Raw genomic sequence first — 25,873 nt, forward strand, 5'->3', positions numbered from 1 at the left:
ATTTACAAGGTAATGAAGAGATGACAGGATCTGGAGCACTTGCCTGGGCAGATGCAGACTTGGACGCTCCGAGCCCAGAGCTCTGCGTGGCGCTGCGGACTGGGCCTTCGGAGCCTTGTTTGACTTGGGCTTGCTGACACTCCAGACAGTTTCTCACTGCCATTGCACACACTGGGGAGGGACAGAGGAGCAGATATTATGATACAGCATATAAATAAAGATGCTTTCAGAGAAGAAATATGTACGAAAACAATTATGACTCCAAAAGCAAATACACAAAAATGAGAATTGAAAATCCAGCAAGAGAGACAGAGAAAAAGCACAAGAGGAGCAGCAGCAGAGAGGGACGAAAACAAAGGAGAAAAAGTGGGGCCACACCAAGGTCAGTGCTCTGGCCAACTCTGGCAGCATCATTCACTCTTCCCTGCTCCACCTCTCCTCCCAAGGTCATAGTGCACGAGTGTGCTCCTGAATCACATCCAGCGTGCAGCTCCCATAACAAATGACACTGCTAAGGTGTGCACATGCTGAGTAGGCAGCAAGATACCGAACGTCCTTCGCCGCAGAAGACATATCTTCTGTTGCGACAAGTTTAGGTGGCTTGGAAACTGGCACACGCACCGTTTGTAATCTAATGTACTGCTCCTCTGTCGGAGCCCCTCCCAACCCCCACTGTTCTGTACCTGACAACTGACAAATGTTAACTCTGAGCCATTTAGATTACGAAAGGAGGGATTTATTCTGCCTGGAAATGGGCTCACTTTTTCCATTAGGACTTCTCTTTCATACGACCATTTATAAAAAATAAAAGAGAGGGACAGAGGGAGGGGGTGGAGATGCTAAAACCTTGTTACAGTCGCCCAAAATCAGATTAGGTGCCAGCAATGGGGAGTGCATACCTCATCAAATATTCATTTCATAACGACTGCTTTCTAAAACGGGGACTGTGGAACGGTGGCATCGTCTTCCTGCAGAACCCCGACAGCAGCGGTGTCGGTTGGATAATATCTGAGAGAGGGAGTGCTTTTTGTAGAACATGTTTCCATTCCGACAGCCTTTTTGTTTGCAACCTTCACTATGATGAGGATCTAAAAGCAAAACCGGAAACCTGCATATGCATATGCACGTCGACACTTACGGAACAAAGCATGGAGAAATTATTTAAATCGGAGAACAGAGTGTTGCACCACTTCCAAGCGACTGTGTGTGTTTATATAGTGTTGATGTGTGTTTGCTGAAAATACTCGCCATAGAAAAAAATTAATAATGTAGGAATTTCAATATCTTTTATTCAGCTGGAGCGATGTCTTGGCTTTTGATGCTGTCAGTGGAAACTTTAATAGCCTGGAACAGAAGGCTGAGAAAGGCCTCGGGCTACGCTGCGCTACAGTACAGCCAAGGCCATTATGGAGAACTCACTACATCATGATAGCAGCCATTTTAGAGTGCTGCCATGCAGTGGGGTTATAATAACAAGATAAGAGAGTGCTGATACGAGCGCGAGCAAAAGAGGCGAGGGGATGAGAGCGGCGGAGGGAGATGAAGAGGGCGAAGGCAGAGGGGAAAGAGAGAATACAGAAGGGAGGGTCAAAAAGGCTACAGGGAGCCATGACTGGGGCTAATACGAGAGGCTACCGCCGGCTGATAGGAGGTGGATCGATGAACGGGGGGGAGGACAGAGGGCTTAGTAAAAGGAGAAGATAAACGGAGGGAAAATCTGGGAGCAGCTGAACAGCTTGGCGTCTGAAGCTTCTGCACGTTTGAAGTCATTAAAAAAATGGGAAAACCAAGGGAAAGAATGCATGTGGCAAAAAAAGCTAATTGGCAGTTTTCAGAGTATTTACCGAGGCGAAGGCACTGTCGAAGGAGGCCTCCGGACGACATGTTTTTCTCTGCTTCTATCTCTGTGAAGTTGAGGGAGCTGGCGAAGATGAGCACGTCCACGAGGTTGATGAGGCGCTGCAGGAAGGTGACGGAGGCCTCCAGCGTCAGGCCTTGAGACGGTTCAATGTTCTCCAGCTCATGCTAGTAGCAGAGATTACACAGAAAGGAATGGATAGGTTATTAAAGAAGTAGGGATAAGGGATTGGTCAGTACCCCTAAAAATTTGCTTTACATAAATAAAAGATACAAAATAAAGCCAATTATTAACCACATATATTATATAGGTCATGTATTTAAAACAGTTTAGAATGTATATCTGAGGACGTAATGTAGATGTGTAACATTTACAACAGCTGTACTAGAAACACATCCTTTCATGTAAAGTTGTAATTCTTCACATTCTGTTTTTTATTTGGTTACAGGCCGCAGTGAACTGAATGTAACTGAATTACAATGGAGCTGAACATCAACCTGCTCCGTAGACAGGGAGGTCAGGTCATTGGCAGAAGCAGAGGAATCGTGTAAGAGAGGCACAGTCACTGAGGTCAGACAACACAAAAACAATCTAACAATGTTAGGACGCAGCTAACTGTAGTCTAATGCGATTGAGAAAGGTCAATGCGGATGGATAACTTCCTGTGACTGGAGCGATCGGCTACAGCCACACACACAAAAAACAAGATGTAAAAAGAAAAGAAAAGGTTAGGGGACTCACAGAGGAGGAGGTGGCAGCAGAGAGCAGAGGCAAAATGCCTCCGCACGCCATGATGAGGTTGTCCACCACCTGGGAGATGAGGTGTATGCTGTTGTGGACAAACACCACGTTCTCACTGCTGTTCACGAAGTCCAGAATCGTCTTTGTGGAGTGACTAAGAAACACAAGAAATCAGAAAGATGGTTTGTTACACTTAAATAACATCTTTGAAATAGTTAAAATGTTGCACAACACAGTAACTTGTCTACAGATAAAACAGTGATCATAGTTTTACACCAGATAACAGCGAACCGAATAAACAAAAACCTCCTACAGTTTCCATCTGTAAAGGAACATTTCTATTGGTCGACCTCCTCAAGTGTGTTCAATAAACAATGAATTCGAAAACAACAACAACAACAGAGACTTAATGGAATCTTCAGAGCTGCTTTAGCCCCCGAGGGACATAGAAACTCAATAAATCTCAATTCAATTAATCAATTTACTAACTAATTGTTTGCTTAAGCATTGGTCAGAGTCAGCGAATCGTCCTACCTCCTCCACATCTGGACCTCCGTCTCAATGGAGAACAGCAGGTCGGTGAGGAGGCGTTGGTGCATGTGGGACCATCGGAACTCTGGGATGCGGAACATGGTGGAACGCGGGGCCGAGGCGCCGCTCTCTCTCGGCTGACTTGAAGAACTTCCTGCTGATGCCGTTGCTGTGGTCGACGGGCCTTGGCTTGTATCCTACAGAGAAACAGGATTAGCTCAAACACGAGGATGTGAGCAAACATTTTCTCTTAACAACACAAATTAGTGAGATAAACAAACAGGTGCATACTGTTATGGAGGTCTCCTTCAGTTCAAGTCTCTCGGTGTCTAAGGCCACATTGGACACGTCCAGTCGGGCGATTTTTATCTCTTTGGTCTTGCTGACGGTGTCTGCGCTCCTCTGGGTGTCAGAGCTGGCGGCGGCGGCGGTGCTGCTGCTGCTGCTGCTCTCTGGGGCGCTGGATGCGGTTTCCTCTCCACCGCTGGTCTCCGAAGGCTGGCTAGGTGAGGCGGGGTCTGACTGTTCTGCACCCTCCTGAGCTTTAGGGGGCAGTGTGGTGTCTGAGGGCTGCTGGTCTGAAGTTGTGGTTTCAGACTGTTCATCTTGAACTTGTTCTTTGGGTGGTTCTGTCACATTTTGTTCGGGTGTTTCCACCGGAGGAGTCGGACTCTCCAAATTAGGTTTCCCTTCAGTTTCGCTCTCTACAGGTTTTTCGTCTTCACTAACCTCTTCTTTATCTTCTTCCGTTTTTACCTCCTTTCCTTCCTGGTCACTTTTATTCCCTTCATCATCCATATGTGCATCTTCCTCCTTCAATGCTTCCCCTTCCTCTGCAGCAACAGAAGCAGTCTCCTCTTGGCTATCGTCAACATCGCTGGGTTGGATCTGGTCGCCAACAGATGAAACATCGACCTGGTCCTCATTGCTGCTCTCCTGACAGGCTGCAGTCTGAGGGGTGGCTTGGTCGGTCTTAACTTCTTCTTCTGAAACCACTGGTGGTTCCGTGTCCACTTCATTTAAAGAGTCTTCCGTCGCAGAGTTTGACGATTCTCCTTGGTTGTGTTCGCTCTCGCATTTTTCGCCATCTGTTGGTGTTTGTGCATCATCACTCGCAGGAGTTGTAGCAGAGTCTCTGGTCACTTCCGCTGCTTTTGTGTCCAGCGTTTCAGACGGGTCACTGGCGGATGTTTGTAGATGATCCGTGTCCTCGTCAGGGGAAGTCTCAGTTGCTGCTTCCTGCTTATTGGTCTCTTCGCTCTGTTCCTCTGCAGCCGTTGTTGGTGTCGCGGTAGCGTCCGTCTCTATTCCATCACCCGAGTTGTCTCTTGGAGGCCCCTCAGCCGACTTCTGCTCCTTTTCCTCAGGCCTCTCCAGGATGTTTGACACCGTGATGGATGCTTGCCCCCTTTCATCAGCGGTCTCCTGTGGGCTGGAGGTGATGGTGGAACTGGATGCTGATTCAGGGGACTTCTGGGACAGCTCGTCCACCCTGAGCTCAATGACGGTGTTGGGGGCCGTCTCCTCTGCGGACGACCCGTTAACGCCTTCCATGTTCTCGGAGCTTTGGCTGACACCGGAGATGGTCCGGACTGAGCCAAGAGACTCTTGATGCTGGTACTGACGGAACATGCGGGACAAATTCTCCTTGTGCTGTTCAAAGGTCACCTGCAAACACACAAAGAGTTTGTGATCAATTGTGTGAAACATTACTTGTATTGATACCAGCTATCAAATGGATCAAAAAAAAAAACTAAATGCCAATTTATTACAACTAAGGTATTGCTGTTAAGGTTTTGCTCATCATTTCAATTGCATATGATGGCATTTTACTCAACTAAGTAATTGTTAAGACAGTGTGACAGGTCAAAAAACTGGAAAGGCCCTTGGAGAACACATCGTTCCGCCAAAGCTAACGCCCTGTCTCACTATGTCAGAGAGAGTGGGGGGGGAAGAATCCTGGATCCACCCATTTATCCAGATCCACTCCAAAATCCAACGGGTATCAGTTGAGTAGTTTTTGCTAAACCACGATGGAAACATACCCTCACTGGGGGAGATAATACGTTGTAAACATGACAGTTCCTGAAAAATCTAAAACTACTTTATCTGTAGGTAAAACTGAAAGTGCATGAACCCGAAAGGACATTCAAACCTGTGTGGACACATCCCCAGAAGTCAGTCCATGAACTATTACAGACATTTACAAAGGACAGTTTTTAATTCATAATTAGTTTTTTCGTCCAAGAAAGTTGGTCAAAGCTTGAGGTTTATTTAAAAGTGTGACTAACCTCTCTGACCACTTGTGTTTATTGCCCAAAATCGTAATAAACTGGAAATAACAATTAGGTGTGCTTTCTGTAATGCTGTTGGAAAAATGGGACATTAAAAGTAGTGAAATGACAACTAACACAACCTTGTTACCATGTTAAACTACATTAGTGGTTACATCCAAAAACATACAACCAAAACTGATCCAGCTGAGGCCCTCACATATTTTACCATAAACCTCTCTCACATAAACTTCTTACACTTTCAGACATTTAATTATCTCTTCAAAGTTCAAATTATGGAAGCGGGATCTTTTCCTAATGCTGTTAAGTTGTGAGCTCGTTACCACATCTATCCACTGGGACAACTTGTGACTAACTGGTCCGCATTTAAAACTTTCCCAGCTGCCCACAGCCTATTAACCTCCCTCAGTCTTCTCACCATCTGATATGGGTCGACTAGACTGCTCGTCTATAGCGACAATGCTCTGCAGTGGCATTTGAGGAAGAGCCCATCCATGTTAGCAGTCATAGATTAGCAGTAGATACTATTAGTGCGTGTCTGCTCGCTGCGCTGAGTGCGTGTCCGGCATCGGCAAATCCTCCCACGCCTAATTTAAGACCCTGCATTAATCACTGGGCTTGGAGGACAGAAAGTCAAAGATGGGTTGGGGGAGTCAAGTGGAGTGTGTGTGTGTGTGTGTGTGGGGGGGGGGGGGGGGGGGGGTGCAAGACTAGACCCACTTTGCTGCTTTTTCACCTGAGGCTATTTGGACAGAAGGAGAGAGAGAAACAAAGAAAACGAGAAAGCCAGGAATCAAATGGAAGAAGAAAAAAAAAAAGAATGAATAAGAAATAGCAAAGGAGGAAGAAAAAGAAAGTGAGTCATTGAGAGTGGAAGAAAGGGAAGGGAGTGAAAGAAGCTGATTATTTGTAATTAATTAGGCGTTATTGTTCTAAATTAGCCTGCTACACGGGTGCTCATTAATCTTCCGTAGTGGGGCACAGTGATTGGTAATCCATAGCTGTTTTCTGAGTGCACAGCCTGCTCTAAATGCACCAGCAGTCCGTCTCCTCCTTCCTCTCTTCCTCCCTCTCTCTTTCTCCCAGTGATCACACGGCGAGACCTTCTACCCCATTAGTTTGAGCTTAATTTGACATTTAGCATTTTTTAGCAATTAAAAGGCCGCATTCAAAGTGCAACGCCGTGGAAATTATGCGGGAGAGCAGCGCGGCGCATTACGTCATAGATTCAGGATGCAGACTGTACATTAGGATGATGTATGTTGGCCTTAAAATGCGGCTCCGCAACAGATCCAGTTACTATTAGACAGAGGTAGAAAATGTCTCTGTGGTTTTTTTTAAAAGAAAAAAAAGTGGTTAGCCTTGCTGCAATATATAGAAACTGCCTTGGGTGGCTAAGACATCAGCGCTGATCTAATCTAATTTCATTCTACTCCATAACTCGGGCCTGGCTTCGGTGGGGTATATGGGAAAATGTTATGGTAATGTACAAAAACATGGTGGGCTTTTTCTAATGTGACAGGTAACATGGTATTAACGGAGCCCGCCACGGACAGATCATACAAGAGATCTGAAGTGCTTTGGAAACGGGACACACGACGGTAAACAAAAAGACAGTGCAGCGCTTCGAGAGGGAAAATCGCTGCTTGTTCATTTCCCGGAATGTTTGTATGGTCTGAAGTATTTCACAAAAAAAACAAAAGTAATAAGCCCTCAACTTTCCTGCGGTCAATCAATACATATACATCTGTCCCCTAACTATGGGGATATCTTTAAAATCTAGATCCATGAAATGTTCCCTTGGAAAATGGTGGAAAAACGCCCTATAATTCAATAATGGAGAAAGTGGAAAAAATAATCCAGACTAAAATTCAATGGGTTCCTCCATAACCTCCACCGCATCTTTCTACTAAGCTTCGTGGAAATCTGTTCAGTCGTTTTTTGTGTAATCTTGCTTACAAACAAACTTGACAGGGGTGAAAACACAACGCCCTCGACGAACGTAACAAGACCAATCTGACTAAAGCAGAACTTCCATTTCCTTCCAAAGCCCGACCAGACTGATCCAGAAGAAGCAGACGCACCAGGACCTGCAAGGTGGGGTCCGGGTGGCAAAGCGTTGATCTTGGGGAGACCCCACAGTGGCAGCATGGGAGTCCACGTTTAGATCAATCGATAGCGAGCGACCACAAAACAAAGGGGGGGGAAATGGGGAGGGCAGCATGGCTCTAATCCGATTAGCTAAATGCAATTCCTCCTCCAAAATCAATGGCATCTGTAACTGTTGTGCTGGCCCTGCGGTTTTTGCCCTCGTTTACAAAATCCTCCCTTCTCAGTCCTCGTTAAAACATTTTTTTTCTTCTTTGTTTTCTCCTGTTCGCCTGATCCAGCCACTACCATTATTTAGTATTTACTGTATTTGGCACTCGTATCGTAGCTACAGGAGGACAAGCTCGCACAAAGATTGTGTCTAAAAAAATAGCTTTAAGCCAAATAAGAAAATTATGGAAATACCCGTCGTCTGATTATGAGACATTTCCCGAGGTGATTTTAATATTTACAAGATAAAAGACCAAATACAAAGATGCTAACACTTGTGTACTGCTCCCCACTCGACAGCATGGCTTTTATCTAGCATTGGCTTTTCCATGTCTACACTTTCTCCTTTCTTTGTCCACTTGTCAATGCATCCACCTGAAACTCTCTGCCAAGAACAACAGCTTGAGTCCTGTGTGTTATATCTCAATAACCCCCGGAGGCAGAAACTGTTCGGTCAACCTGTTTAACTCTCGTGTTTGGCATTCCATCACGAACTGAATAAGGCTGAACCGCTCCACTTAAACTTCATTCTTCCAAAAATGTAATTGTGAAAATTAGCAGCTTATTTTCAATACCTTAGTGTATATTATATTTTGTCAAAGATCTGTCGGCTCATTTCAACTCGTATTTATCTTTGTGGTGAACATGTCTGACAGCTATAATGAAGTTAGCCGACAGTGGGAGTCTGAAGGACGGAGGGACCTTCACGCCCCGATCTCTCTTCCCTTTCGGAGATCTCCTCGTTCTCAGACTGATTTGTGTGCGGAGATGGACGAGGGGCACCTTGGGTGGGGGTGAGGGTTGTTGGTGGGGGGGCTGTCGTGTCAGCGTGCCCACCTGCAGGAACATCTGTCTATTTAGAGCGATGCATATGCAGATACACTAACTTGATAATGAATGACATAGAAGGGTACTGCACACCTACAAACGCACACTAACATGCACACTAATAATACACACAACCCAAGATGCTGTTTTTTATCTTACACATTTTCTTTGCTGTGACAGTTGACCTCAAAATGAAAAATAAAATAAAAGGAAAGAAATCTCGGGGTGATCATTAAACCAGCTCAATCAAACACAAAAAAACACAAATAAAGCTCCTCTACATTTCACAGTAAATCTTAAACACACATTTTACCTACAGACTAGTCTGATTGTACAAACATTTAAAAGAAGAGGGTCAATATGTTCCTTCAGTTTACTACAACAGAATATAAGGGCCACTTAAAGGGGGGGGGGATCGAATAAGGTCATAATATTATGAGAATAAAGTGATCATTTTAGGTGAAGTGTTAATTTAGAGATTGAACATCAGAAGGAGGAGAAAAGGTTTGGTAGTGGACTGTATATTGTTAACATCTGTGTGATATTCAAACATGTTTCGTAGTTTCTCAAGAAACAGTGAGATTAGTTCCAGATTTTTGATCCTGAAGATCCTTGCTAATTATTTGGTAAAAAGAATGTTTTTATTTCCGTTAATTACGATTTATTATCATAATCTCAGATGGTCCTAATACAGTGTCCTTGGCTTCACATAACAAGAAGTATAAGTAAAGACAGTCAGTTGCTCGCCTTGTTCTTTCATGAGTTTTGGGCCTGTGTCAGTTTTATACAGTCAAATTAAACCAAACCCTCAAATGCGATAAAAATTACAAAGACAAAAAAAGTATAAGATACAAAAAGCAATAATGTATTGATGACAAACGCAGCACATAGATTTAGTGTAGATGAGAAAGATGTGTAACCTGTAAATCTCCACTGGCAAAGGAGTGAAAACATGGATTCAGCATTCGGCTCATTATCTCTACACACGCCAAAGTTGTACCGTTTTTGACACAAGGGAAACTAAATCATGCCGTCTCTGTGAGGGTGAAGTGTGTGTGTGTATTTGTGATTGCATATATGCACTTATCAAGAGGCTCCCAGTGGGCTGGTTGTATTTATGAGGCCCTGTTTCTCTGATTGTTCTTGCACGGTTCCGATGAATATTCAATGGGATCGGAGAGAAGGGCTTTCCAGAGCCCAAGAGAAAAAGGAGGGCAAAAAAAGAAAATGTGCCTGGTACCTCACATTCACACGAACACAGACACACATGTGTGCACGCACGCACACACACAATCACGCGCACACACACAGCCCTGCAGCAGTGGGAGGAGAGAGCAACAGTGACAAACAGCTTCGGTGCTACAAAGGTGGCAGGAAATCTATCAAACGGGACAATAAAATTGCAATTGAGTTTCTTTAGCTTTTTTTATAGCAAATGCATGTATCTTGGTGGCTAGCACCCGGTGCTACTATCCGATACACAGGCAAGGTCCCTGCACTATGTGTGTGTGCGTTTGATTCTCGCTTCTTAGAAGTGCATGGGTTTATCCACACACAGTCTAAGTGTAAAATTCTGTTGTGCGGCGAGTGCTGGGTGTTGTTACGAGAGCCGAGAAGAATCAGCATTAATCTTGTGCAATTATAGGAAAAGAGGCAATTACAGGCTGTCGTGTGGAGGGAAGAATAAACACTTTCTGCACGACACCTACTAGACACACTGCTATGATGCAAAATGAGCCCCCCCCCCCAACACGCTGCAGCCTTATGCACAGGTGAAACCAGAGCATAACTGTGTCACCAACATTTTCATCATCACTGTCCAACAAAAATATCCAAGAGCAAAGCCAGTTACATTTCTGATCAAGTACATTTCAAATTGGATAAAGTAATGTGAATTTTAAATAAATCCACACTGATGTAATAACAGTAAAATACAGCAAAGCGTGCAGAACCTCTGCCGTTACGTTTTCAAAGCAAATTGTTCTCGTTACGCCCTCATCTTACATCAACTACTGCCCTTGACTGACAGGACAGACATTTTCCTGAGACATTCATATGTGCATTTCATTCACGCTAGTACGGGAAGTTAGTTCTGGGGAGACGCTGGGAGTTCAGGGCATTCAGCAGCACGCAAACACAACACACACACACAGCACACACACATCATTGGGCTAACTGCTGGCTTCATATCGATTCTCTCCCCCCCTGCAGTCTTCCTGTGCCCCCTACTGGACGCCAGCACTCACAGCACGCCCACGCCACAGCGAAGCGGTCTCATATCACCGGCACTTCTTTAACTCAACCTTCAATCTGCCAGGCTTAAAAACCCCCCAGACCACAATCTGACACCAACCTCAATTACTTCACTGCTTTGGAACAGAGGACGGTAACACGATATCAACACTTAATTTCTAAAGCAGCATTTTGAATTCCACTTTTGGAAATAAGAAGTGCCAGAAGTTTATTTTTATCTGTGCTACGTGAAAGAAAGATACTCTATACATAAATAAAGAGTGGAGAGGCTGGTGGATTCATTCCCCCTGGTTTATACTGCAACTAGCTTTTACATTATAATCACTGTAGAGCTTCCATAAGCGTAATCTGATGGGCACGGAGAGGCACGGTTCAGTTACCAGGCTACACTAGACTGAGGATAATGCTCTCTAATTTCTCATTCGATGAATTGCATTATGTCAGAGGCAAACTAAACATACGGGTGACAGAGCTGATGGCTCTGACTGAACACGGCTGTCTGGTTGGTCGGAATCGAGATGAGGACGGTTACGATTACAGTGACGCGGTGAATTGTTTAGACTGAGGGAGAAAGGAGAGATGAAGAGTGTGTGATACAAAAATGAAGAAAAACAGAAACGGAACAAATGAAACAGATGAGGAGATAGAAGATCCACAGAGGAAGATAAACAAAGCTTCGTCTAAGTTGTGTGTGTGTGTGTGTGTGTGTGTGTGTGTGTGTGTGTGTGTGTGTGGCGTGCATGGATTTAATGAGTGCGCTGACCTTGGAGTGGGTGATGGACAGGGTGTCCACCCAGACGCGCCAGCCACCCCACTCATATTTGATGGCGTGGTAAAGCAGGATGCGGAAGATGGCGTACACCATCTCCGTTATTTTCTGCTCCTCGTTGTTTCGCGGGCTGATGAAGCACAGGGAGATCATCCACTCCTGCCACACCGAGCACTGCAGCAGGCTCCTGAAACCCCAAAAACGTGCACGGCTCTGAGAAGGTGGTGTGTGTGTGAATCCCTACAGCATGTAAACACTATGCGGGAGTAGAGTGTGCGAGATGTAGCTTCTTCTGAATTCGTACCTGCGGTTCTCTCGGCTGTTATTGAACAGTTTGATCATGTCTGACAGGAAGAGCCGGCGCACCTCCATGCTCTCAGGAGACAGAGGACAGTTCTTCAGTAGAGCAGCTATTACCTTTAGAATCTCTATAAATATCAAAAAGAAAAAAATGTTAAGGGTGGTGCAAAAATGCACATAAATATCAAGAAACCTCTTGATGTACGTCCACGTGGTCCATTTGCTAATAATGATAAATGACAGGAAGTTGTACTTTATAACAAAAGAAAAAGTTTGGAAGCAAAACTTGCTTGGAGACCAAAACTTGCGCCGATCAACAGCAAAATCATACATTGGTCTCAACATGTGCAAATAATTGTGTCACAAACTATCTGAACTCCCAGCTGTGCACACCTGAAAGTCTGCAAAGAAAAACAGAGCGGAGGGGAAGAGAGAAAGTCTGGCCCATTGATCTTTATTATGCTGTAATGGTTCTGGTATTGTTTCAGACGAGCGAGCCAGAGTCGCAGGCCCTTTCTGCGAGGCTTGGCTTCGGTTAAACCAAGGAGACTGACTGTTTAGATGAATTATCTAGACAATGTCAGTGTCCATTTGCGTTGGGCAGGGAGACGGCAGGGGCTTGGATTTCACTTGTCTCTTCAGAACCTCGGTGCTCACCTCTGCCCCCTTGCCCCCGCAGACGGTTGTGTTGTTTCTACGCCTTAGTCACTCAAATTATGAGTCGCTGAACCTTTACCGCCAGAAAATTACCCCCGCATGTACCGGGAATGAGGATGGAGGGATGGCGTATTCCCTTCTTTTTTTCCATTTGCTCTAGGTTCCCCTTTCCCTTGAGTTAATTTGAGGGAAACTGTACTTCCTCGGTTTGTTTGATTGGCTCTGACGTTACTAAAGACTGCAATCAGGGGGCCATTTTGGGAGTTTGTCGCAGATTAAATCAAGAGAATGCACGGCAAAGGAGAAACAGACCACCGCTCTGTGCTCCACAGACTGCGCTCACATGTACGAACCTATACAAGGTTTGGGTGATATATACCGCCTGTCGGGGATGGTTGGGCAGGAGAGTTTTTAACACAATAAAGGCTTAAGATAATCAATGTGTGACTGCAGCAGGACCTTGTCAGATTAAGGCTGGTTGGAAGTAAACCTTGGTTGTGATTATACCAAGTGCTTGGATTTCTAACTGATTAAAGCTGTGCAAGTTTCTACGTGTGGAAGCAGCCGTTTAAAAGAGAGAGAGAGAGATGTTTTCTTTCTCTCGGCTGAAATGGATACTTGAGATTTCTCCGTATAAAAACATTTTGTGAGCTGATGTGAAATTGCAGGTGAGTGAAAATATCTGATGGGAGCATTGATCTGAGCCAGGACTTCAATCTCAACTAGTAATGATGCAGAGGTGGAAAGAATAAATACAAATATATATATATATACACTCTTTGTGTGTGAGTATATTGTAATTAACCCTAAATATGAATACATCCATATGCAAAGTATTTTACATTAAAACAATGTTATTTAAACCTATAATTACAGGTTATGATCCATGCGAAATGTTCAAATCATAAAATACAAAATATAAACATGATACACAAGTTTCATTTTACTTTTGTTTCGCAGTCATAAATATTTGCCCCACAAAGTACATACACAAACTGTGTAAACATAATAAATACACTCTAAACTAACTTAAGTGCAGTTCAGTTGTTTGATTAAATAATAAAATGTATTAAATGCACACACCAACACAGAATTTCTCACACGTTAAATTATGTTTTTATGATTTTACTATATTTATAATTCCCTTTATATGTAAATTATTCCTGACAGATACCGGCCCCCAATAAAACCAGCAGATGTGTGTATATATTTATCACACAAAGCTATTGCACCATCCCCATGCTTAAGTTCCCCTTGTATGAAAATACCCTCTGGCTGCAGGATTTATGTCTTTCATTTGTTTGACTGTATATAGAGATCGCACTCTTCCGTGGGGAATATGCTCCGGTGCAGTGTGGAGCAGTAGGTATGCAGAGGGTACGCTACAGGGGGATGATTTAGGGCAGTAGTGTGGCGCAGAGGAGGCACTTACGTGGGTTGAGAATCTTCACAGTGGAGTCGGGGTCCGGATGCTGTTTATGGATCACTTGAGTGCAGATCTGCTCTGTGAGGATCTACCACGGGACAGAGAGGGGACTCGAGTCGTAAATATCTGCACGGGGCTTTGCAATAACAGAGAAACAAACCACAGTACAGATACACACGGCTGTGTATACGTTTCACCGATGTGTGGTATGTTTCTGAATAATTGTCAAATCAAGTTGCTGCAGGTGATCAACCATACAATTTATTGTTTTAGGCTTTTCATTAAATTTTCATACAAGTAGAAAGATTTGACAGAGATTAGCAAATTAGGCACAAATACAGTAGTTTTGTGAATCAGATGCACATGTAAAAATATTAGCATGTAGCTGAACGCAGATTAGTACGTGTGTTTCTGTGTCGTGGTCAGTTCAGGTTCTGGAGAGTGAACGTAGGCAGAGCACTGACCTCGAAGAGAACGTTGTAGGTCGTCATGCTGAACTGGCTGCAGTGCAGCATCAGCCGTTCAGTGAGCAGAGAGAAGAGGCCGTGACTCAGCATGACCTCAGATTTCCTCCTGATCGGGACATTAAGGGGGTCAAGTGTCAGTCAGTAAACATCGCTATGTGCCAGAGCATTGTTCAGGAAATAAAGCAGTCTTTTTTTTTTTTTAAATCTGTATAATCTTGGTATAAAATTACACATTTTCAAAGACAGTGGAAAAAGGCAAAATCTGGAGTTTCCGATGAGTCAAATATCTGCAGCAGTGGAAATCTGTAGGTGTATAAATCAGACGCGCTCCAGCTGGCATGTGACGTGGAGGAAATGAAAAGAGGATCCCTGCTGACTGAGTAAGAGGAGTTTCTTTGTCACCTTCATCTCTCATCATGGATCACTCCAAATTTTAGCATTGTGACAAAAACAAATAAATAAAGCAGTGGACTGTTTGCAGTCAGAGTTCAGATAGATTCAATCTCACATCTGGATCGAGAGGCATAAAAACTACTGAAACACTCATTGGGTGCACACACACTTTAATTGGTGGTGATCAGCAAAAATCTAATGGAAACCTTAAAAATACCAAATAAATAAACATAGAGAGGTTTAGTTCAGTGCATCATAATTAAAGTATTTTTAATATATTTTGACATTGAGGCCTCCAGCTAGAAGAGAATGAGCATTAACATGAACCAGTAAGTGTTGGAATTTAGATGCCTGATTCCTCTGTAAACTACAATATTTCATAATTGTTCTATAACTAATTTTACCAATATCAACAGCACACTGGCTTTCTTTTAAATATTATATGAAATATATGAAATTGAGGAAAGTTTGAAGAATGAAAGTTATGGAAACACACTTCAGAAACTATTGAAAATGTAACACCGTTCTCTTGTTATTTAGTTGTTACTTATTTATTAATTTTGCTCCAACTAAAATGTATACTTCAACATATAATGTACATTTCTGACACACACTCAACTAAAGAGAAATTATAACTATAACTTAACGTATTATCTGGAACAACAGTGATTAAGTAAGGATTTGAACTTGTACTTACTTTGGTGGCAAGTGCTTCAGAAAGTAGCCCATCACTTTGAGTGCCTGCACCCGAATTCCTTCACTTTTTGAGGCCACAAGCTTGTAAACCACACTGTGAGGAAAAGCACATTTTAATTCAATAAAAAATGAGTAACATTAGAAGTTTACATTAACATTTACCACACTTGTAGCATCAGATTAGAGATTATGCAGGAGTATCGCGTAAACAATTTCCATTTCACAAACATATTTATTGTTTAAAATAGAATTTGATGAATTAATGATTAAATTAAATACTAAACATCTCCAACCTAACACACAAATCTAGAGTGACTAAGACTAAAACTATAGAAATCCAAACATTGAACTCCAACTGTGACCATTATATTCTATATCCCGACTAATAAACAAGTCCATTAGCAGATAACCCAATCAGTGATCATTACCGAATCCCATTGCGCTGGTCGAAGGCCTGGATCATGGACCCTGGATGTTCAGACATCAGAGCCACCAACAACTGCAGCACATCCATGATATTATCATCCTGTGGGACAGAGAGGAAGAGGAGTTGAGGGGACTGTGGTATTCATGGAGACCAGTGGGACAATTATCGTCTCTACTGAAGCTGAAGAAGCGAGTCCGCTTTCAAGAGGATAACTTATGTGACGAGGAATTCAGAGTCAACTGAACACGTCAGTAAAAGATAGAAAGAAATATATGTGCAGTTTCTTATTATTGATATTTATTCTCCTGCTTTCTATACGGCTGGTAGTAGCAGCAGTAATGAGCATGTGAATCACAGTCTGGGCTCTATAAAAAGAAAGGCTGCTACATGTTTTTCAGCCCGTGTTGTAATCACCCCACTGAGTTACTGACTGATCCGACTGATTCATTTGTCATGCAACACTCCACTGTAAACAAAACCACTTCAACCAGGACACTGAACTGGCAGACGTGGGGAAAAATAACAAGCAACAGTAGTTCTGCCTTTAGCGGCAGGAATTGTTTGCTCTTTCCCAGAACATCAGATGGAGGACAGACAGTGCAGAGCAGTACAGTAGTGCTATGACGCCACCTGGTGGTGAGGTACCCGCTGCATGAGTAACTGAGGAGCAGCCTACCTCATGCATGGTAAGGAGGTAGTTGAGGATACTCTGCAGCTCGTCGTCTTTGACTCCATGATCCTGAAATATAATCACAAAGATTTTATCATGATTGCTCCCACTGTGATCACTACAGTATCTGAACTATAGGCCTAACTCATTAGGAAAAACTGCCTAAGACACTTGGGAGAAACAGCAAATTAATCTAACAACAACATTTTCAAATATCTTGAGGTGAACCCAATGCTCTGCAAAGATTTGTTTTTAAAGTCCCAAGTAATCTGAGCTGGATTATTGAAAAGGTCATTACACTGATGAGGGAACGAGGCAAAACAACATAAAGCAGAAGTCTGAGGAAAGGCCTTGTGCTCAAAATGTCACTATGGCAAATAATACTGAAACAAGAGCTTCTAGGTGTATGTACGGACTTTCCACTTTTTACAAACGTAAATCAAGAAAAGTAGTTTAACAAACGAGAACCACGGGTAATATCTTCACATCCAAACATAAAAATGTTATTCATATATGTTTTTATTAGATGAAAACAATGCTAAAACAAGTAGAAATTGTCAGATAGATAATAGAATTTAATTTGGAAGAATTATTGCTTTTCCCTGACTAGGACTTTTGCTGTTGCAGAAAGTAGCAGCAAGTTTTCCCTTCACCATAGTGCATTATGTTTGTGCCATCAACAATCAGACTGCAGCAACAACAGACACTGATCCACTAGTGCACGTTATTCTAGGATCCTAATGTGCTGCTTTCTACAGAGAATCCTTGCAGCTCTTTTTGTTTGGCATGGTGGGACGTACCTTCATTATGAGCTGTTTGACAAACAACAACAAGAAAGCTCGCAAAGACAGGATCTCCTTCTGGTTTGGCCTCGGACCATCTGAAAAACCACACAGCAAACAAGGGCTGATGTTAGTAGCTAGTGACTGAGCAGGACCCAAAGGTATTAAACATGTTATATTTAAAAGTGAGTATTTGCGTAGTATGCGTTATGTGTGAATCCATATTTCTGTGTACATGCTCATATATGGTTAATGTGTGTGAATGGTTATTTGTCTCTATACGTCAGCCCTACGATGCACTGGCAACCTTATTGAACTTTTTTGAATTGTTTTTATTGTTATAATAGTTTTAAAAAGTCATAATAGTATTGAAATCGATTTCATTATCATAATTTTTTTTTGATTGACATGCAAGTGAAATGCAAGAGGAGGAACATCTTTAGTGTGTGTGTGTGTGTGCGTGTGTGTGTGCGTGTGTGCGTCTCACCGAGGCCTTTGGGGATGACCCCGCTGCGGTCCTGTGGGTTGACGACCCAGTAGTAGTATTTCAGTGTATGCATGACCTGCAGCACCGTGCCCACCCTGCGAATGGCGTTGTAGATGGTCACTGTGCTGATGAACTCCGTCGCCAGGTAAGTGTAGAGGGTCAGTTGCACCTGGAAGAGAAGCAGCGCACGTGAAAACACACACAGTGACACACACTACATCGTTTAAGGGGGAATAATCCAGTTTTAGAGCGTCCTAGCTTTCTGATCCACTGAAGTTGGAAGCTTCTTTGCCCGTCAGGTTCGGAGACAAGTCATTCTCATTTTAAAAGTGTCTGAGTCACAGATGAAGGGAAGGGATAACCTTGAACTCTGAACTGAACTGTGAAATATTGTAAATAAAAAGGAACATTCAGGGGAAGGTGATTATGACTATGTGTCAGCATATTTCTATTCACCAAATGATCTTGAGGTGTGTCTGGCTGTTTGCAGGATAATGCAAAAACAACACAGCCAATTTTCTTGAAACTTGATGGAAGTGTGGGCTCTGGGCCAAGAAAGAGCCCATTAACTATTGGAGCAGATTCGTTTAATGGGTTAAGCCATTTTTTTTATTCTCTAGGAATAATTTAGAGGTATTAAAGATCGAATCAGGTTTGTGTAGACTGTGAATATCTATGACATGTATATGCAATATGGTGAGAAAGTGGCCAATCAGCCTTAGCAGAGAGATGCACATTCCAAGTTCCCTTCTAGTTAAAAATGTAATCAAGAGTAGATTGATATCCTGCTCTGCTCTGTGTTTATTCCCATTACCTTGGCAGGGGCATGGATCCAGATGACAGGGTTGAACAGAATGTGGTCACACAGCTGCTTCAGCAGCAAGATGCCGTTCTGCAAGTTGCTAAGGTATCTGGAAAAGGCCAGCACGATGTCCAGGACGGGCCGCGTCACATGCACCTTGGAGGACTGGAGCACAGACAGAGACAGAGAGGCGGTGAGGCACAAATTGTCACAATATATGTGGTGGAAAAAAAGACATTGATGTGTCAGTGAAAGGAGTCAAGACAGAAAAAGAACAAACAGGGAACGAGGTTCAACACAGAGAGGGGAGGGAAAGGACACATGCAGAGAAAGATGAGGAGGAGCTCCTCTTCTGCCTAACAAGCACAAAATCCAGCTGTGACCTCTGAATACAGCTGAGGGAAAAACAAAGTCTGTGTCATATTACGTGTGTGTGTGTGTGTGTGTGTGTGTGTGTGTGTGTGTGTGTGTGTGTGTGTGTGTGTGTGTGTGTGTGTGTGTGTGTGTGTGTGTGTGTGTGTGTGTGTGTGTGTGTGTGTGTGTGTGTGTGTGGCGCTTTGAGAATCAAGATCAGCCTTATTACTGCTGCTGGGTTCATTATGTGTGCAGCTACTGGTCCAGAGTGATGGCTCTCCTGTGTATCTCTTCGTCAGCTGAGCCTAATGGTGTTTGTCTCACCTTCTCCAAAGTGTAGCCAATCACGAGGAAGCCTTTGCAGGCCAGGACCTGCTCTTGCATAGCCACCGAGTTCTTCAAGAGCTCCATCACAAAGGACAGCAAAGTGCAGCTGTGACAGAGACAGACAGACAGACAGACAGACAGACAGACAGACAGACAGACAGACAGACAAAGAGAGGGGGAGACTGAGAGTTAGACAGTGACAATAATCTATGTATGCTGCTGACAAAGCCCTGACTGTGAAGGGCATATCCTACATGAAATGTGACTGAATGAGGGTGTCGTGTCCCCATTGTGCTGGGAGAACAGATTCTAGTTAGCATCACCTTGAGGGCAGCAGACACAACAACACAGCACTTTGGAAGTACGAGGGGCCTCACAGCTTTCACGCCCGGCGTTAAGTCAAAAGTTTAAAATGTAAAACGAAATTTCCAACCACTTTGTAGCGCTAACTGCAGGCCTCTGTTTTGACAGTGGAGCCTTTAAATGTGGCAAAAACAAATTGCTGTGACACAGTCTGTAAACCCTGCGGTGACGGGCCGGAAGGTTGGGACACAGAAAATGTTTTAAATGGTAAATTGCGTGGATTGTTTGAGAATCACAGTGTACCGATATTGTGACCCTTAGTTTCAGCTCAACGTAACACAGCTTACTTTAGATCAGTAAAATATCAAATGATTTGCCTGATTACCTTTAATGATCTGTGTGTGATCATCTCAAAATAAAGTAAATAGTGTCTACAGCACCTGTAAATGCTTTCATTTTCAGTTATTTAGTATATATAGTATAGTATAGTATAAATCAACACTTCAATTTCTTGCAAGATAAATAATAATCCCAAAAATCTAAATGAGTTGTCTCTAGTTATCTCTAAGTAAAAATATGGAAATGCACAAAACAAAATGCAGAACTAAACATTTGTTAACATACGTGTGCAAGTAAATGTGCATGTGCGTGTGTGTGTGTGTGTGTGTGTGTTTTTACCCGACAGAGGTGTCCAGCTCATGGCTGGAGGGCTGGCGATTATCCAGCTGTGCAAACAGAGGGAAGAGGACCTGCACGCCTCCGATTGAGTGGATGCCACTCTGGACTGAGTGAGTCACCACAGCCTTCACGTCCTACAAAACCCAAACACACGTAGTCACATTTAACATGTACATGACCTGTATCTGTGCATGAGTCACTGAGTGATGTGCATTGAATCAACTCTATGTGCTGATATCACTTTAAAGTAGTCACATAGTCAGATGGTGGGAAAATGTGAAGGACTTGTACTACAAACTACAAACATATGACCATTATAATGCAGTTGAAACTGTAACCATGGTTTTTCCATTGGAAACATTGCTTCCATAATGAATTCAGTTTTGAAATGCACATATTTGAGGGGGTGAAAACTATTCAATTCTAATCAATTCACCCAAGAATGGGACGAATGTACAACCCAAAAACATTAGGCCTCCGGCCACTGACCGTCAGTATATATAATACTGAAGATGTGGAATAAATGACCTTAGTTATTCTGTGTCTGGTGCATTTACTTGTGTCAGTGGTTTTGTGTTGTGACAGACACGGTGGCTTGTCCAAAGTTCTCCAGTTCTATAGGATTGGAATTTTTGAAGCGTGTATAGCAAAGTTGAAAATATAGGTCACAGTCGTTCATATTTCACACTGTGTGTATGTTTGTGTGTGTGTGTCTGTGGCAGCAAGAGCCTCCATCACAAAGGAAACAAAGCATTCTCTTTGATGAGAGGGCATGAGAGAAAACTCAATTAAAGCTTGAGAAAAGAAAACTCAGAGTGAGTGAAGAAATAATGTTGTGTGTTGGTGTGGCATGAGTTCATGTATGTCTCAGCAGCGCATCGCAAGCTTCACCTCTTCACGTGTATGTAAGAAAAATCCTGATAGGAGAGAAAGTTAATTCCACAATTAGAGCACTGGGGACGGCGTTTCTCAACAGCTGCAGGAGTTCGGCAGCCTCGACACATTTGCACCTCTGCCCTCGTTAGGCTATTAAAATGAAAAGATGCCAACTGGGCCACTTTCATTATCATAGAGAGAGAAAGAAAGAGTAAAGAGTGGCACATATGGCCCAGCGGGGGGGGGGAGGAGCGGGCATCCAGGTGCTGAATGAATCTGCATCGATTGCTTTAATGTCGGTGCAGCATTGTGGCTTAGCAATATCAACACTAATCCAAGAGGGATGGCTACATGCTATATCAGCAAAGTGTTGTGTTCAATAGTAACTTTATTTATACAACCTCTTAATTCACCTGAAAATCAAAAGACAACCAATTAAACAATACAACATTAATTAAAATCAATGACAAAAGATAAAAGGCGTCTTACCTGCAGCATGAGTGCGTGGGGCGAATGGACGAAAATGGAGGCGTTGTCCTTGGGGGAGGACTCGAGGCAGAGCTGAGCATCTGTGGCGCGAGGGTTGTACGTGAAGGCAATACTAGAGGACAGCTTGCCGTCGTACAGTAAGGTCTTATGATGCTCCGCAAACAGCAGGTCGCTCTCGGCCTTGTATTTGAATGTGCCCTGGGCAGAAGGATATGAAAGGGGAGAAAGGAAGATTTAGCGGAAATTGTTTCTTTGCCACTTCTCTGCCACGACAGAAAATGTGTCAGTTAATGTCTCTGTAACAATGTTACAACATATTAAAAAAAGATACAGGCAAGAGTATCAAAGCCATTCCAGATTTCAACTGCAAAAAATTATAATTCATACTTCATTTGATTGTGTGGAATTTTTTGTTAGATGATACATATCAGGTGTTGTGCTTTCCAACCTGGTAGCCGGGCCCCAGCTGATAAATGGCCAGGATCTGAGCAGCACTGAGAGCCTCTCCAAACAGGTAAACTGCCCCCATCTGTCCACAGAACACACGGTTGGCATCTGCCGTCTCCGACGATCCCAGGAAACACTTGTCAAATGTCTGCAGTGGGGGAGATGTCGAAGGAGGGAGGGAAGGGACAGAAGAAAGACAGAAAATAAGGACAAACAAGCCCAAAAATAGCAGGAAAGAACAGAGGGAAGAGGCACATTCATGATAACACCAGCTATAAATGGCAACACAGCCTCAAACTACGAGCGCAGTGTAGCTAACATGATAACGGTCCATCTTCTCCGCATTACGGGGAGGGAGGCATAAGCAGAAGTGTTGAGAACGATGAGGCCACGTCTCAATCAGGGAGCTAATTAGATTTCTGACATACTGACACATCTAGAGGATTACGCTACCACTGTGGAGGCATTTTCAGTCCAGAGCAAAATTTGATTTAAGGACCTCATATCTCAGCATGACAGAAAACAATCCTGGGGACTGTGAGAGGGCTCATATGGTGATGTGGGAGACGTGCAGGCTGTATACGGAGTCGTGGGACAGAACAGCGCAAAAACACACGTGTCTATGAGTGAAAAGTCAACTTGGGAGAGGTGATCGCTCTCGAAAGGTTCTTCTATTTATTTGTTTGATAGGCAAAATGCTTATTAACAGACTGTAAATAATACTGTAAATGAGAGTTAGCGGTATCGGCTAATTTCCATCTGTTGTCCCTACTCAGATTTTACAAGGCAGCCTGAAATAAAATGACCTCTCATATAATTACAAATATTTATGGATAATTCACTTGCACTGTGCATAGCTTCAAAACTAACTGTACAACAAACTCTGGATTAACACACATGAACATGATTAAAATAATACATCTGATAATAAAAAGCAAGCAGATGAAACACTGCACCTGAGCCATGATAGAAATCAAACAGTACAATAAGAAACATGTGTTGATACTCACGTCACTGGTGTTGACGAACCAGGCGATGTCTCCAAAGGAAGCCAGTTCTCCGTTCACGTAGCAGCTGAGTTCACTGTTTTTCCAGCGGTTGTAGATGTAAACAAGAGTCACCATGTACCACTGCAAACAACAAGAAGCATCTTCTCACACAGGAAACTGCTACAACCACACACACATACACAACAATAATTCAGGATTTCATCACAAGCTACTCAATTACCCTGAATCCAGCCAGTTTCACGAATCAGTTGCAGTCCTGCCTATACTGGATTCTACTTTTCTCCTCAACAGTGAAATAGGTGACTACTGTTACCACCATGAAATTGGTTACTGTGGTTACCCGTGGACATGGAAGAGAATGCATTAAAAATGGAGTGAAAAAAAAAATCAACTAAAACGAGCTCTCTGTGTCCTCGTGAGGTTTGTTGAGGTAAGTTGGTGCCTTCGTGCCCAGGGGAGGCAGGAGACAGTTTTTAAATTTTCCACAGGCAAAGGCTCTCTCTGCCTGTAATGATCTTCAGTGTGTGTGTGTGTGAGTCTGTGGTGCGAGTGTGTGTATGTGTGCCTGGAAGGGACTAAAAGTATTAGTAGTATCTCCCATCGCCCTCATTCCTCCTTCGTCTACTTTTACTTTTCCCCAGAGTCAGGTGAGATGTGACAGTTCTTTCTTAGAGCAAGGTCTGGATTTATTGTGTGGTGCACGTGGGTGTCTGTGTCTCTGTATGTGTGTGTGTGTATACATATGACTGATTATGTGTGTGCTTACATACAGATTTCAGTGGTATATTTACAGAGACATTTCCAGGCTTTGTCTTCTGGTGACAATGACTCTATGCTTGCACTCTGCCTTGTCTTTGTTCCTTTTCGTACCTTCTGTGGTTTGAAGTCGTATTTTACACAGTGCTGGAATCCTTTCCCCTTGGTTTTTAATGAGGTCACTATCAAACAGCCGCCCACAAAGTGCGCAGAGTAACCCAGTCCTTTACTGGTGCGGAAACTGAAAAGAAATGAAGGGAAGGTACAAACACACGGCTTTAGCATTCAAGGCCAGCATGGATTATGGTGTCCCAATATATCATATAAACACTTTAAAAAGCATCTCAAAAGGATAAACATGGCAAACAATAATTTCTCAACTTCACAGACTCTTGCCATCGCTCTCTGTGTCGTGGCGAGACGGGGCTCCTGCAAGTGATTTAGTGAATTAATCTCTTTTTAAAAAGGGCACGGGGCTGAAGACAAGCTTTTATTACGGATTCTCTCAAGCAGCTCGTCGGCTGCCCGGCTCGGCTATCGTTTTCACAGACGCCCAAACAGATCCCCGTTGTGTAAATTAGATTTTTGACAGAAATTAATTTTTGGTTGAAGATAAGTTGATCAGAAGGCTTGATTTACTGGCTCCTCCAGAGAGGAAAGCAAAGGATGGGGGAGACGTGAAAGATGGAGGGCAAAGCACAACCATTTTTCATCTGTGAGGATTAATGCTGCACGTCTTCGGGCTTCAGATACATTTCAGATACATTGTGATGGGGATGTTAACACTTAATGTTAAACACCACCTCCCCTCCCCTTTGTAATGATTGAACTGGAACTTTACGAGTTAAATGTCAAAATATACGCTGAGGTTCACTGGTAAATTACACTGCTCCTGTGTTACCCACCAGTAGAGGTAAGGCTTGTCTTTGTCTACGTTGATGTTGTTGAGAGGATCCATGCGGAGCCACGTGTGGAATGTGAACCCATTCTGGTACGGCCATTTTGCGATGGGAGGCAGAGCTATGGCCTGTGTGACAGAAGAAAACAGCATGAGATATACATGTTAAAGTTATGTACACAAATAGTTTAGACAAACAAATATGAAGCAAACATGGAAAAGAAAACTACTAAGATAATCTCTGACTCTGAAATATGTATTTTACTCTTTCATCCAATAGCATTTGTTATGTGTCATCCTCCTAAAGAGACCTTACGTAAGGTTGTGTGTTATTTGAATTTGCACATTTTGCATCTGCTAGATGAAAAGTAGAGGAGAGCCATGAGAGCCAGTTCCCATGGCACTGATGACAAGGAACAAGATGGTTTTGAATGAACTAATGAGCAGGAAAGGTGAAGGCAAAACCTTCACAGCACGATTTGAAAAGTCCAAAGCTGCCTCAACATGAGTAATTTAGTCAGACACACTTCATGCTTAAAGAGGGCATAGAGTTTCATCAGGAAGAGCATGGTATGAGACCATAGCCTGTATATAAAGAGTATTACACACATCTCCATTTCTACACACTTAACATTTCAGAAACAGTACAACAGCCTTTGAGGAGCTGCACTTTCAGACTATGAGTGAAAATACAAGACAAAACTTGTGTGGGTCAGTGAGTGTCTGGCTCAATGGAGGAAACCATGTATTATTAAAGAAATTCAGGAGATTTAATGGAACATTTAAAACACTATGGAGGGTGTACATGGTGGTTTTTGTACTCACAGCTGCATTCTTTCCTGGAAAGCTGAAGAAGGAGTCGGGACCGTTTCTGTGAGCCATGTACTTCAGCACTGACAGAAGCTTCACTGCGTGACGAGGCTGAGGTAAAACAAAACCACACACACACACACACACACACACACACACACACACACACACACACACACACACACACACACACACACACACACACACACACACACACACACACAC

The 25,873-nt window shown here is 43.1% G+C and overlaps 1 protein-coding gene across 8 annotated transcripts in view; it reads right to left on the bottom strand.

The window, feature by feature from the left end:
- The window catches only part of lrba (LPS responsive beige-like anchor protein), a 179,758-nt gene that overhangs the window by 129,768 nt on the left and 24,117 nt on the right, over positions 1-25,873 (bottom strand). For all 8 annotated transcript variants that reach the window (XM_034585812.1, XM_034585804.1, XM_034585874.1 and 5 more), the window contains exons 4-26: positions 25,664-25,759; positions 24,846-24,967; positions 24,055-24,181; positions 23,185-23,304; positions 22,176-22,322; positions 21,728-21,925; positions 20,363-20,496; positions 19,379-19,487; positions 18,713-18,865; positions 17,899-18,067; positions 17,430-17,509; positions 16,636-16,698; positions 15,961-16,058; positions 15,534-15,626; positions 14,441-14,549; positions 13,983-14,064; positions 11,898-12,021; positions 11,588-11,780; positions 3,422-4,798; positions 3,134-3,327; positions 2,600-2,753; positions 1,845-2,025; positions 44-171 (exon numbers count right to left, since the gene is read on the bottom strand). In XM_034585812.1, coding sequence (XP_034441703.1) covers positions 44-171; positions 1,845-2,025; positions 2,600-2,753; positions 3,134-3,327; positions 3,422-4,798; positions 11,588-11,780; positions 11,898-12,021; positions 13,983-14,064; positions 14,441-14,549; positions 15,534-15,626; positions 15,961-16,058; positions 16,636-16,698; positions 17,430-17,509; positions 17,899-18,067; positions 18,713-18,865; positions 19,379-19,487; positions 20,363-20,496; positions 21,728-21,925; positions 22,176-22,322; positions 23,185-23,304; positions 24,055-24,181; positions 24,846-24,967; positions 25,664-25,759 — 4,251 coding nt within the window. The remainder of the gene's footprint in view (positions 1-43; positions 172-1,844; positions 2,026-2,599; positions 2,754-3,133; positions 3,328-3,421; positions 4,799-11,587; positions 11,781-11,897; positions 12,022-13,982; positions 14,065-14,440; positions 14,550-15,533; positions 15,627-15,960; positions 16,059-16,635; positions 16,699-17,429; positions 17,510-17,898; positions 18,068-18,712; positions 18,866-19,378; positions 19,488-20,362; positions 20,497-21,727; positions 21,926-22,175; positions 22,323-23,184; positions 23,305-24,054; positions 24,182-24,845; positions 24,968-25,663; positions 25,760-25,873) is intronic.

The sequence above is a fragment of the Hippoglossus hippoglossus genome, chromosome 1 (genome assembly GCF_009819705.1).
Source record: "Hippoglossus hippoglossus isolate fHipHip1 chromosome 1, fHipHip1.pri, whole genome shotgun sequence".
Lineage (NCBI taxonomy): Eukaryota > Metazoa > Chordata > Actinopteri > Pleuronectiformes > Pleuronectidae > Hippoglossus > Hippoglossus hippoglossus.